General features: G+C 34.2%; 1 protein-coding gene across 1 annotated transcript in view; it reads right to left on the reverse strand.

Moving 5' to 3' along the window:
• The window catches only part of LOC132717498 (ATP-dependent DNA helicase DDX11-like), a 55540-nt gene that overhangs the window by 30974 nt on the left and 10232 nt on the right, over positions 1-14334 (reverse strand). The window contains exons 9-20 of the mRNA XM_060700982.1: positions 13891-13998; positions 9778-9865; positions 9247-9446; positions 8660-8812; positions 7669-7795; positions 7066-7110; positions 5556-5662; positions 4202-4247; positions 3818-3907; positions 2612-2737; positions 2033-2145; positions 1489-1561 (exon numbers count right to left, since the gene is read on the reverse strand). Of these exons, the coding sequence (XP_060556965.1) occupies positions 1489-1561; positions 2033-2145; positions 2612-2737; positions 3818-3907; positions 4202-4247; positions 5556-5662; positions 7066-7110; positions 7669-7795; positions 8660-8812; positions 9247-9446; positions 9778-9865; positions 13891-13998 (1276 nt within the window). The remainder of the gene's footprint in view (positions 1-1488; positions 1562-2032; positions 2146-2611; positions 2738-3817; positions 3908-4201; positions 4248-5555; positions 5663-7065; positions 7111-7668; positions 7796-8659; positions 8813-9246; positions 9447-9777; positions 9866-13890; positions 13999-14334) is intronic.

Here is a 14334-nt window from a genome sequence, read left to right on the forward strand (position 1 = left end):
TAAGTGGATTGTAAAGCATCATTTGCAATTTGTAAATGAACATCTTTGTTAATTTTACAATATTTGACTTTTAAATACATTTTCAAAATATTCATGAAAATTTGCATGAATCTGGAGGCATGCTGCATTAATGTCTTAATTACAAGCACAGTGTCTGGATCTGAAGCTATAGCAGTGATGGGCAAATAAATTGAAGATAGAAAGTTGGTCACTTTAACCACTTAACGAGGCTGCCAATACCTATTTATGGTCTATTTTTCATTTCTTTATTAAAATCTAAGCTCAAGGTCATATATATATCAGACTTAGTCCCTCTTATTATACTCCTGAAAAAATAACTGCAAATATTGTTTTGCGATTTGTATAGCCTAACTGTAGTCTGTTACTGTACTGCCTCCTTTTCATAGTCAGTACATATTTTCAAATTTTACCTAAAAACAATGAATGGTTTAGTTCTGAGTGAAAGATGGACAAGTCCATTTGAAATATTTAGGGTGGTAAGAGTAAATTTGTATATATTTCAGTGTAATATCATTGGAATGCTTTATTCACAAGATTTTCAACATATAACAGTGACCTCAAATACTTTGTCAAGTACCGGTACATTGTTGTTGTTGTTTTTATCATCATTATTGACTTGATTATATAAAAACTAAACTAAACTAAACTAAAACATAATCCAAACTACATTGGTAACTAAGCTAACAAGATTTGCTTCCCTTTTCCAATGCAAAATTTTTTTTTTTCCATATTAAGCCCTCAGCACTTATCTCCCTTGGAAATTTATCAAAATCTGAATTGCAAATATATCCATAACATTTTTCTATTTGTGAAAATTACCACATTTTTCTATTTGTGAAAACTACCAAAGTGTGACACTTATGCCTGGGTGAGTTCAACAGCTCTCCCTACTTTTCGAATAAATAAACTAAATACAATGTATCATCAGAAAGTCTCAGGGCTCTCATTAGCAATTTGAGACTTGGGCCAGGGTCCATGCAAGGGGCGAAATATTGCATGATTTTCAAATATTTTTCATTCAAGGGGGTTTTTTTTGGGGGGGGGGGTAAAACTTGAAATTAAGCGACATGTTGGAATGTTAAAAACTATCCGGAACGTTTTATTTATATAAACGCACTAATTTCCGATTGCCGTTCGCGGAAATCGTACTAATTTGTGGTTGCTGTTCGCGGAATATATATTCGCTGATCGGCGTTTTCTATGCCCGTTAAAAATTAATTTCATGGGATTTAAAGGGGGATTTTTTTCAGGTTTAGGGGGAAAAAAACACACTTTTTGGTGGGGGAATGGGGCCGATATTCAGCCCTAAATTTTACCAAACGAGAGCCCTGAATCTTAATTACCCAATTTTGAATTTCCTGCAACCAATGTTTGGTTTGGGGATTATATAAAATTGGTGATATATAAATGACTAAGTGTATGAGGTGTAGTAATGTACAAATGTACAAGCTATGTAAGATTACATACCACAAGAGTACTCCAGGATTCTTTCAGGCTGGACCCCAGCGGCATGAAATAACTGGTCCTTAAACTCTGTAATCTGTTAGGAAAAACAAGATATACACACACATTTATTAAAGATAAAGCAAGAAAAACAACAGATTGGCTTAGAAAAGGACAACAGAATAAATGTTCATTCATCCACGAAATTTAAAGTTGTCTGTGTATGATTTATAGGGTATATCAGTTTCCTTTACAATTCAGGGTAGACACAAATATAGATATTATGTATTAAAGACCAAGACATGTCCGTGGACAGAGCACCCCACTTTTCTCAGTGCTGAATAGTAAATAAAAGCAACATAGGAAAGAGGGCATAGTTCTGAAAACATGCTTAACAGACTTACCTGCCCTTGATTGTCAACAAACATTTTATTGAGTAGGTAGCAGGTAAACAAACAATACTTTAATTTAGGCTTCATTTTGCAGCAGTAGAGTGAATAGATTATAGCACCACAATAGTACAATAAAAATATACAGTATGATAACTTATATCTATGATAAAACTTACAGGTTGCATAGTTCCGCCAGCAACAATAACTGCCCTCGCCTCTTGTACTATACTAGTAAAATGTACCGCAGGATTTAACAACAGGAACTTTATACTGCACTGGCTAAATAACTCTGTAATGTATATGGTAATAATTTCAGTTTAATCCAATGAAAACTAAAAAAAATCATAACAGACCTAGTCCATATTCACATAATCTGACAAGACACTATACTGTTGGCAAGTTAATATTTTCATACTGAAATACCTTTAACAATATAATGTTAAGTTCCAAATTCAAAGTAGGACAAGTTCACTATAGAAATACAGATTAGGCAAACCATTATCTTAAAGGAGGTCCAAAAACCGAAGGCCTTAAAACATAAAATTTGAAAATGTTACACAGATAAATTTGGCAGAACTGCTGCATTAATGATAAATATCCCACCTGATCTCTTATGACAAATAGAAACCAGATCTGCTAAACATTTACCTAAAATGTCAGATAGTTAACTGTTTAGTCTGCTTACTCACTATCACTCAAACCCTTAAAGCATGTTGGTTGGTTAATAAAGATATATAAAGTGTAAAATATCTTACTTTTCTTTGTGATGACTATTCTACCGTCTTTGTCAGCATTTGTAAGAGATAGAAGAAAGCTTTCTATATGCATCAATGGTGAACTCATTACAAAATCACTCTTCTCTTCTACCTTCTCAACTGTCTCTGAAAATATACATCCTCCTTTAAAACAACAATATGATTTTATACAATACAATAAAAAATTGTCATAATGCAGTTATTTTCCCCCCTTTATTTTACAGCTATAAAACCGGTTGACAGTAGTTGTTATTACTATGATATACTTTATGAGGGGGAGCTGCATAAAGGCTGTTTCCCCAAGCCCAAAAAAAAAGGTATATTTCCCCTAAAAATGCTGTATTTTCCCTTTCAGAAAGCCAGGTAGGTTTCAAAATTGACGAAAAAAATCACTACCATATATATCCTGTAACAGACCTCATTAAAGAAAGTGTTTTTTTTTTAAAATCATTTGTGAGGAAGGCAACCATGCTATTATAATGAGTTTCATTCATATAATTGAGCTGCGTCATGACAAAACCAATGCAATGTGTTTGCGACCAGCATGGATCCACACCAGCCTGCGCACCTGCACAGTCTGATCAGGATCCATGCTGTTCGCTTACAAACCCTATTACAAGTACAGAAACTGATAGCAAACAGCATGATCCTGATCAGACTGCGTGGATGCGCAGGCTGGTCTGGATCCATGCTGGTCGCAAACGCACTATGTTGGTTTTGTCGTGAAGCGGCTAATATATTAATATGTATAACATTGTAATACAATCATGACTTTGCCAAACTACTCATGTCATATTACTCTGAAATTAGCAGATAAAATGTGACTGAAACAATTTTACAAGGTAATGCCATATTCATGAATGATGCACCGAAGCAACTTGAGTTACCATATAACAATTACATGCAATATATCTAATTGATATACAAGTTGAATGCATTGGGCTGGATTATTTTGTGACATAAACACTTTCAATGAACCACTGACTTTTCATAAAGTAGCTGGATAGCTTCTCACCTTGACTTGATTAGAACTCATTGCGAAGAGGGGCGAGTGATCTAAAGCCCTAGACATTAATCAATCAGCCACCAATAAAAAGCAAGCAAAACCATGAACAACATAAAAAGATGACTAGGGACAACATATTTATCATTCCATTCAGGACCATGATAGAAGTGAACGTCCCATTACATGTTAATAATACACACCTTTCTCAGCATTATCTCCTTTCCCACTGAGAGACTTCAAAAAACTGCTTAAACTTGATGTGCTGGTCTCATGTTTCTTCTCCTTCTCACCTTAAATTACATAAAATTATCTTAAAATATTATATGACTGTAGGCAGGAGAAGACGACTCTTCACACTTTCAAAATTATTTCAAAAGAAGTTTACTTTGACGTTGAAAATAGAATTAAGAGTGAATTATCTTTGAGATGTTGAAGATCAATATGTAATAAGTAAGGATACATGCATTTCCAAAATTTCATATTATTTCAAGAGCTAGAGACGTAAATATAGAAAGCCATTATAAAACAATTTAATAATTTTTTTTCCCATTATTAACGATTATGAAATGTGCCATTAAACTTACTTGCTACAACAATCTCTGGTCTGTACTTTTCAACAAATCCATGCAACTGTAAAACCAAACAAAAATCAAATGGTTGCTGCAAGCTCTGAGTAGATAAATAAACAAGTAAATACTTTATGACTCAGTTTACAATTATTCTGGTATTATTCAGAAACTAAACATAATCAAAAGAAATGAAAAATTCAAAAGTGATTTTTGTATCAATCAACAAGCATCCTTTCAAAGCAATACAGACCTCCTTGTTCATATCAACATCATACTAAATCTATTGTAAAGGATTGTTTAACATAACGCATTTTCTTTTCTTTTCTTTTTACATTGAACTGAAGACAAGAAAACTGTCTATATTTGAATACTTCAAAATTTGCAGGATTGTTACTAAGAATTGTACAATTTCATTGACAAATTAATGTTCTAGATTATGCAAGAAAGTCTGGTTCCTTGTCAAATATACCCTGATTATAACACAACTTTAAAGGGCAGGTAATCCAGATGACGCTATTTTTGGTCACATGACCTATGTTATGTTAAAACGGAGTAGCAAGCGTGATGTAACTTATGTGAAAAATTTGGCAATTACCAGGCGTATAACACAAATTTATGTCTGCATATGTTAATTATTTTCAACAATATTTACCTATGCTTATTCATTGTATAGAAAATATATCTAAACATACATAATATGGAATCGTTCAGTACATGTAAATCTCTATGTCACTCGGAAGGTATTTGTTTTATTTAGAGAACTATATTTACTGCACAACAATTCATGTAATTTGGGTATGCTCAGTCAAAATCATTTAGTGAGACTAAAAAAAGGATTGGAGCACCACACTAAGTACCGTATTCCGGTATATACCAGACAAGGCGCATGAATGATAAAATCTTGCCTTTTTACCCAACGGAATGAACTTTAATAGGTCTAATTCATCTTTGGTATGATGATGAATGAAAAATGTAAAATCAGCAAAAAAAAATGATATTTGTCTATTTTGTGACCATGATTTCTGCAAGCATATAGAGGTACTGCTCCAATCCTATATCGAGTTAAATCCAAAATCATTTGTAGTCTCAGAATCTCGGCATAATGGTAACTAAAGCGGCTTGAAGCAAAAGTGACGTATTAATATGAAAAGGCCTCAAATATTCAATCCCACAAAGTACAATGTACCACACATACAGACATTCACATTAATTTTGGTACTTCTATCATACAATTATTATTTGTAATCAATGAATTGACATTATAAAATCATTGATTCTGATATAACAGAACCAGCGGTGAGACTGACCTTGTTTTCCAGCTTTGAGCTAATAAAAAGGCCTGTCAATAGTGGGTGAGTGAATACCATACCTTTCTAGAAATCTGGCTCCTTTGACAATATCTAAGCACTTTAAACATGTTGACATTATCTAATTGGCTGTGGAACAAAAAGTCATTGATTGTCCAGAGTCGGGTCTCTGAAAAACAAAAAGAAGAAAGATAAACATATGAGGGGTTATCCAAAAATTTGTTGACTTATTAAATATCTCTTGAACGTCAACGTGTATTGTAATGAAATTTTATCAGCATGCATTTTAGAATATTATCAACACATTTTGAAAGGAACAGTTAATTGTGCCAATAAATAATGATTTCATATTGCTTTTAAATAAGCACATACACGGCACCCGGAGCACGGTAGAAAAGTGCAGTAAGTCATCGTATATTTCTTGCTAAAAAACTAAAAAATTAACGCATGTTTCTTCTATGATGTCATTTAAGTAATTCTTTAAAATAATGGACGTCATTTCCGTTTATTTTTGTTGATATCGCTAGAAACGACAGACGCCTTTATTGTTTACTACGGAAAAATGACGGACACGCGGTAATTAGAAAATCGTGAGATCATAAATTTTTGTTGTCATTTGGGAATGTCACCTACAAAAATATTTGATAAAAATCAGCAGACGAACAGAGAAAAGAAAATTTCATGATCATTAGTGTTAAAGAGCCATAAGAAATTTTGTGATGGACATTACTTTGAGAAGCAGTAACCGTCATTGACTGCGTAACATTGAAGCACAAGTTGTACGTTAGTATTATGACGTTGACGTCAATAAATTTTTGGAGTGCGCCGCTGTCGCCGACATGTGTTTATGTAAAATTAAATATTGTTGTAATGTAAGAAGCTACTCACATGATTTTTTCTGTGTTTATTTGTTATTAATTCTTCTAAGCAGTGTAAGAATTTCAAATTTATATCTAAAATATATTTTACGCAAGAAAGAAAGTCCACGAATTTTTGGATAACCCCTCGTATGTTTAATGAAGAAAAAGACATTGAAAATGAGTACACTATAACACAGATGTATGAAATAATAAAGTTCTTATAGTAACATACTAAAATGGACAGGATTTTTAAAATCATCTTTACAATGAGGGTACATTACATTTTGAAGCACTTTTTTGTTCATCTTAATGGTTCTAATTACTCTTAAAACTGTTAACAGAGATATCATCTTAAATATTAAGATATCATTTTTACTATGGACACATTATTTGAATTTTTTTATCCAATTTTCATGCAGTAATGGTAAAGAGTAACATAGCCCACCTCTTAATATGGAAATAAGTATGTTTCCTAACATCAAAGAAATATCATTTATATTTTCAAGAAACTCACACAATGTTAAGGTCTTATGTCCATTTAGATCAGTGGACATTAAGTGTCACTTCGTGTAATTTTTCAGACATATATAGTACCTTTCATCTGTCAAACTATCAATATAACTTGTTTGTATAAAAAACAAAATTCAATGTCCAAAACAAACAGAAGTAACAAAAAACTACTGAAGATTTAGATAATGAAGAACATATTTACCTGCAAATGGTACAGACTGTTTGTCAGGATGCTGGTCTGTCTTACCTGTAATTGTTACAGATATTGTGTATATATATATATGTAACACAATAGGAGGGGTATGTCTATGTCTTCATTTTTAATTTCATAACACAAGATGCAAACCCAACTCAATCCCGCCCCATTCAAGTTTCAAACGAATGAGCAGCATATTAAAGAATAAATGCAACAGAAACAGATTTCCTGACAAAGTAGTCAATTGAGGACGTATTTACATGTATATAAATCCAGATACGTGTGAACTGATACAATGTAACAGGATAAAAAATTTAAGTTTCTTATATTAATGTTTATCATTCAGAGTATAATGGCTATTTAATTTATTATATGTGAGTTTTCCAGAAATATGCAAGTTACTGTCGACTGTAGAGCATAAATTACATTTGAAAAAAAACCTCTTCAACCAAGTTGTAACAGGCAAGCACATGACACATAAAAGAACTCATATTAAAGACTACATAATGATCTTACTAACAAAGTTACCAAATTAAAATATGGCTTATTAACTTTCAAAAAAATTGCTGACCTTTTAAATCACTATACTTAATTGTTACTGATGCCTACCTCCAATACATTTGGTTAGATTTCCAAGTATAAACAGAATCTGTTTGATATACATTAGGTTCTGGGCTTTAAGTCGGGACCTGTACTTCCCCTCATACTGGCTCAGCTGACTGTGTGCTCGAACCAACTAAAAATAGAAATTTTATAGTAAAATACAGCGCATAGCATGCAAACCTTTAATTAGAATTAGTTCAAGATAAGATTTATGTCAAACTTGAAATATAGTTTTCTAGGCATCGATAAAGACATGGGCCAAAAACATACCCACATGATAAGCCTTTCTAGGATTGTGCAAATTACTAGTGCAATAGTTTGTTAAGTTCTTGAAGTTTGAAACACACTGCTAGACAACATTTTAAACTTTCAACATCAGAAATCTTATATATCATTATATGGCTTACAGCATCTTCATATATCTACATGCAGCAGTGAGCTGTTTGTCATCTTTACACCAATATAACATGCCATAGACACTTTGACATGACTTCCCATTCTAGTAATATATATCATACCAACACCAGAATGGCAAGTCCAAAAACAATACCCATAATGCTCAGTGTGAACTTGTTTTATCTGTTTTTAACATTTAGTCATCACTCCAACACATTTTTTCGTTCATATCTTGTCAGTCAGTCCACCTAACCAGCTTTCCTTGATAACTGACCAGTAATTATCAATTGCTCTGCAAGGGACCTTGTACTAATCTCATATGAATTCTGAATCAGTAGTGAGAGAAAAATGACCATTAGGCTCGATGTCCATGACCAACTGTTATGGGGAAATTTTGCCTCACCCATGGATTACAAATATGATGATCACCCTATTGAGATAAGTGGGTGAACTGCTCAGTATATACAAAACAGCTACTACAATCATGTTTATAATGATACTTGATATATTAAAGCTAGGGAAAGAACCTGAAACCATCCACTGATAAGCCTTAGGCTCTATCACCTGGCCACAATTGCAGTTTAGACAATATTGAAAGTACCTGGGCTCCAGTAATTTCCATGCTATATACATTGTTTATTGTCTCGAGTAGATTATGAGCCTCGTCTATGATAACTATATTATCCTTTAGTTGTATACCAGTGGCTTCTCGAGTTGATTTGTGTAGTAATGTGTTATATGGTAATGCAACTATCTGTCAAACACAGAAAAAACAAATTATCCTTTATAAAGGGTACCAAAAGCCAGAATAGACACACAAAAATTTTATACAAAATTATATGTTAAGGGGAAACAACAGATCACAGAGACACCATCTTGCACACAAACACTAACCAAAGTGTGATGGCAAAACTGATGCTGACACCAGTGCCAGTACAATAGTTATCCCCATTCTTCGAAAATCAAGCTAACTTTGGTGTCACAAAATTCAACATACTTTAGGACAGGGGTTGTGTTGTTGAAAGGTTAATAACGTTACCTAACTAACACCAGCTATGCTATGTGGTCTGTCTAATTCAAGTTAATAAACAATGTCAATATAAAAACAATTACAGAATACAGGTAAAGATTTGAATTTATAATTATTTTACTCTTTGATACAAGGATTTTAAGTTTATAAAATCTCACCTCTGAATCTGGTACAGCCAATCGTGTGCCATAATATGGACATGCCTTCATCTGTTTACCTAGCAACACAAGTTGTTCTATATCTCTCACATCTACCAGGGCAGAATCTTTGAAATCATGAATAGGGTCCTGCTTGTAGAAGGGGCATCCTTGACTACTACCTGTCTTTTTACGCTTCATTCCTGCCTTTTCTTTTTTCTCTACATCAAATAAAACATACTATATTCTTGTGCTCACTTTTTTAGTCAAATAAGTGTTATTCTATATAAAAGTGTTATGACCTTTTCCCCCCTGTGGCCAATATTTTTTGCTAAAATCAAAATTAATCAGCTAATATGAAAAATAAAATCCATTTCAAGTAAGACATAAAATAGAAATATCACATGAAATAATTTTCTCCATTTGCTTACTAAGAAGCAAAATGCTAAAATCTGGGGGGAAAAAAGACTTTGCATCACATTTTACATTTAAAAGTTTTAATATTGGGGGAAATACATAGAGATGCACCAGAAACACAGAAGATTTCTGTACCTGATTTCTTCTTCTGTAAATCTCTACATGTATCATTTATCAGACTGAGAGACTTCAATCTTTTTACTGCTTCATTCACACACAGATTCTGTAACAATAAAAGTAAATCATCAATAGCTCACCTAAGCTAAATGGGGAGAATTTAAGGCACTCACAGCTCTAATTCAGAATGACAGTCAATGACAGTAAGTTTTATGTAATTCAAAATTGGCACCTTGTCAGCATGGTTCGCACAGGTCAGTAAATATGAACAAATGTTAAACCCCCTCCCCACTACCCCACCCCAAGTCATAATGTCTATAGAGAAATTGAACTGCACTTGTTTATCATTGTGTGAACATGTACATGTATTACTTCTGTTATTATAATTGAGTACATTTTGAAAAATACCAAGCATTTTATCATGGAATCAATACAAGCTGCAATTTGTTAATGGATGACTGGCTAAGGGATGTCAAAAGAAAAATACATCAGTTTGAGTTAGGAAAAGCTAACAAGTATACCTTCTCTCTTCACTTGCGATTAATGATTTGGGCTAACATTATAACATGGCCACAAAATGAAACATTCATTATTTAAGACTATTCAAAAAAAAATAATAAAGAACATACAACATTCTCAGTTTTTATTTCACGACGCATCTGCTTATATAAAATTCACATGACACGATATATCAAATAATTGATCATTAAGTATTTATATAAGGCTGGCGTGTATTGGCCGCTCACTTATGGTAGGTTAAGGCTTAGATGCTCCTACCACAAGAAGTTATATCAATCGAAGGTGATCAGGCGTTATCAGCAAGTTGCAATACCAAAACTTTATAAACACAAAAATGCAATGCAAAGATTTGAAGCAAACCCAAGCTAAATAAAACTAATGCAACGCAATGGCTTTGAGCAACTCAAGCCAGCAAATAGCTACACACCAACGCATTACCTCTAGAGTCTATCCAACTACATGATCATAGATCTCAGCTCCCCACGGTAACGTAATGGAAACCACTACCAACGTGAAGAGAAGAAAAACTATGAACACGCAGTTAGACTTGTGAATGTGCGAAAGAGGTACTAATTACTGTGCCAAAATAACCTCAACAACTGCTATGCAATGCAACGCAATCTAAGTCTTACCAAGTACTATAAGGGCCAGACTTAGTGACTCGAAGCGACACGAGTCGACCTTAATTAGCAGTTTTAGAAGGTTATACCAAATGCAAATACTTAAACAGCAATACAGTACTGTACAGGCAATAACAACTCCTTGCATTGTATACGTAATTACATAAGAGTCCCAAGCACGGCCTTCCTCCCCTTCCGGTAACGTATCAAAATACCAACAGAAAGAGATAAAGACCGTGCTCACGACCACAATGAAGGCTAAGCTATTATTAAAACATTACCCTTTGAATTTGATACTTATTATTTAGCTTAATTTAACTGATCACCCCCGAATGACGGAAACTGAGCGACAATGATGAAATATATATAATGCAATCAACAAACTGTACTCAAAGTTCATAATTCTTTGTACAAATATGACGTAGACCGTAGACTGAAAAGTTCCGGAAATTAAACACATATTCTAGAAATATTGTCTATAACAACTGTTTATATTTTATTTACAATCACTGGTGCTAGCCAAAGTTCGCTCTGCAGGATAACGTTATGATATAACTGCTTCTGACAGAATTACAAAAACGCGCACAAAACTGCACACATACACAAGTTCTGATATTGTGAAGAGTTTCGCGAATGAGATCCAATTGTCAGTCAATATTTTGCTGTTTGACATCTTGAAGCGAAGACTCTTAGTTTGGTACAGCACCAGTCAGAACAACCATCATATTTCAAGCAAAAAGGCCTGCAATAGAAACTTAAAGCCGAAAAATCTTGTAACAAAACAACCAGCATTAACATGGTAAAATATGTACAAATTCTTATTTGAGGTATTTATTAAATAATATGGCAGCACAATTAATAACCTCATTGGGTGTGGCGGGCGGGCAATTTTAAATCTCTCAACGTTGTTGTCGTGTCGACTATAGCTAGCTAACTGAGAATGTTGTACTGGGAATGTTGCACGGGATTTTCGTGCAACGCGTAAACCCATCTAATGAAATTATACCTATTCTATGCGCTAACTATAACGGGAACCTGACTTATAAAATAAGCGAAACGTTACAATGTAACGGAAGGAAACAATTTATTTCTCAAGCTAAATAAAGGAAATTATTTTCATATAAATAATTTATATTATTTAAGACTATTCAAAAAAAATAATAAAGAACATACAACATTCTCAGTTTTTATTTCACGACGCATCTGCTTATATAAAATTCACATGACACGATATATCAAATAATTGATCATTAAGTATTTATATAAGGCTGGCGTGTATTGGCCGCTCACTTATGGTAGGTTAAGGCTTAGATGCTCCTACCACAAGAAGTTATATCAATCGAAGGTGATCAGGCGTTATCAGCAAGTTGCAATACCAAAACTTTATAAACACAAAAATGCAATGCAAAGATTTGAAGCAAACCCAAGCTAAATAAAACTAATGCAACGCAATGGCTTTGAGCAACTCAAGCCAGCAAATAGCTACACACCAACGCATTACCTCTAGAGTCTATCCAACTACATGATCATAGATCTCAGCTCCCCACGGTAACGTAATGGAAACCACTACCAACGTGAAGAGAAGAAAAACTATGAACACGCAGTTAGACTTGTGAATGTGCGAAAGAGGTACTAATTAATGTGCCAAAATAACCTCAACAACTGCTATTTAAAGAACTGTACGCCTGATCATCCCTCAATAGATATAATTTTAGCCACAATAAATTTTAATTTATCCCCCAAATTATAGCGAGTATTACATGTTTTTAATAATTGATTCCTTTAAATGGAAAAGGTAAAATTCCAAGCCAACGGCATTTAAATGTACCCCGTCATCACGGAAAAAATTTGTTTCCGTGTCAATGTCAGGGGAGATAGTATCACTTTTCCCCGACAGTTTAACAATTTGTCTGCCCTGACGATTAACCCTTTTCCGCTTTGATTCAATTGGTTTCAAAGTAAGAGCCCCTCTCCAGACCCTCCTTGGTAATATGTCAACCCAAATAAGTGTCGTCTGTGGAAAAGCATCACGGAGGTAAGTAATGTCTGATTCAATAACCTTTTTTAGTTTGATTAGAGAAATAGATGTTAAATCATTACCACCTAAATGTATGATGATGATCGAAGGTGGTGATGAAAGTAGGACTTGTGTTTGTATTGAATGCCTAAAATCTGCCCATTTTAGACCTCTTACACCCCACCATGCTACAGTCTTGCCCTGTATTCTTAGGTTGGGCTTTGCTGTTGTCACGGCTCGTACTCCTGCCCAATAAGGTATTGAGTCACCGACCACCCAGACGTCAGCATTATCTTGCAAGAATCTGCTGTCCATTCCGACGTCTTCCGACTCTGGTCTGCTCAAGCCACGTGCTTCCACGTGTTCCGCTTCTGCGCCATTCGCTTCATCTGCATTTCGTTTGCGCCCCCTTGTAACAGGTCTATCATTTGTAGGCCGCTCCTGATTCACAACTCTGCCCTGACTCGCCGCTCCTCTACGACCCATAGCTCTCCTTACGCCTCTACCTCGTGGCATTGCTGATATTTTAAATTTATTTTAGCTGTCAATTTTAAATCTCTCAACGTTGTTGTCGTGTCGACTATAGCTAGCTAACTGAGAATGTTGTACTGGGAATGTTGCACGGGATTTTCGTGCAACGCGTTAACCCATCTAATGAAATTATACCTATTCTATGCGCTAACTATAACGGGAACCTGACTTATAAAATAAGCGAAACGTTACAATGTAACGGAAGGAAACAATTTATTTCTCAAGCTAAATAAAGGAAATTATTTTCATATAAATAATTTATATTATATTTCTGACAACTTTTACCAGAAGAGTTTTCAAAAATCTAATTAAAACAATCCTAACTGGTTATGTTTTTAAAATTTTACAGAATGACAATGACTAAGAGTGGTATAAACTTCACTCCCAAAAGACAGGAAAAAGCCCACATAAGAAAACTGAGATTATTCCATGTCCAAAATTTACCTGTCTTGAACCAAGCGAAATCACTCTGGTATCATCCCCATATGGTGACTTGATGACTTCCTTTACAAACTGTGACAACTGGGAATGTGTTCTGCTACAAAAATAGATCTGAAAGAATATGTACATTTCTTGTAAAGAGAAACAAAAGGGCCATGATGGCCCTGAAGTCGCTCACCTGTATATAGGCCCCCGTAGCAGGGCCAGTTTTAACCCCAGGGCTTTTATTTGAACAAACTTGGTAGACACCCATTAGAAGATGTTTCATGCTTAACATCTAAGGTCTAGCTGGTCAAGTTTTTTCTTTACACATATAGTTAAAAACAATGACACATCTGGGGCAGGGCCAGTTTGGACCCAAGGGCTTTTATTTAAACAATCTTTGTAGACACTTACTAGAAAATGTTCATGCTTAATATCTGAACTCTAGCTATTTGGATTTTTCGA

The sequence above is a fragment of the Ruditapes philippinarum genome, unplaced genomic scaffold, assembly GCF_026571515.1.
Source record: "Ruditapes philippinarum isolate M1 unplaced genomic scaffold, ASM2657151v2 ctg2347_1_1_1_1, whole genome shotgun sequence".
NCBI lineage: Eukaryota > Metazoa > Mollusca > Bivalvia > Venerida > Veneridae > Ruditapes > Ruditapes philippinarum.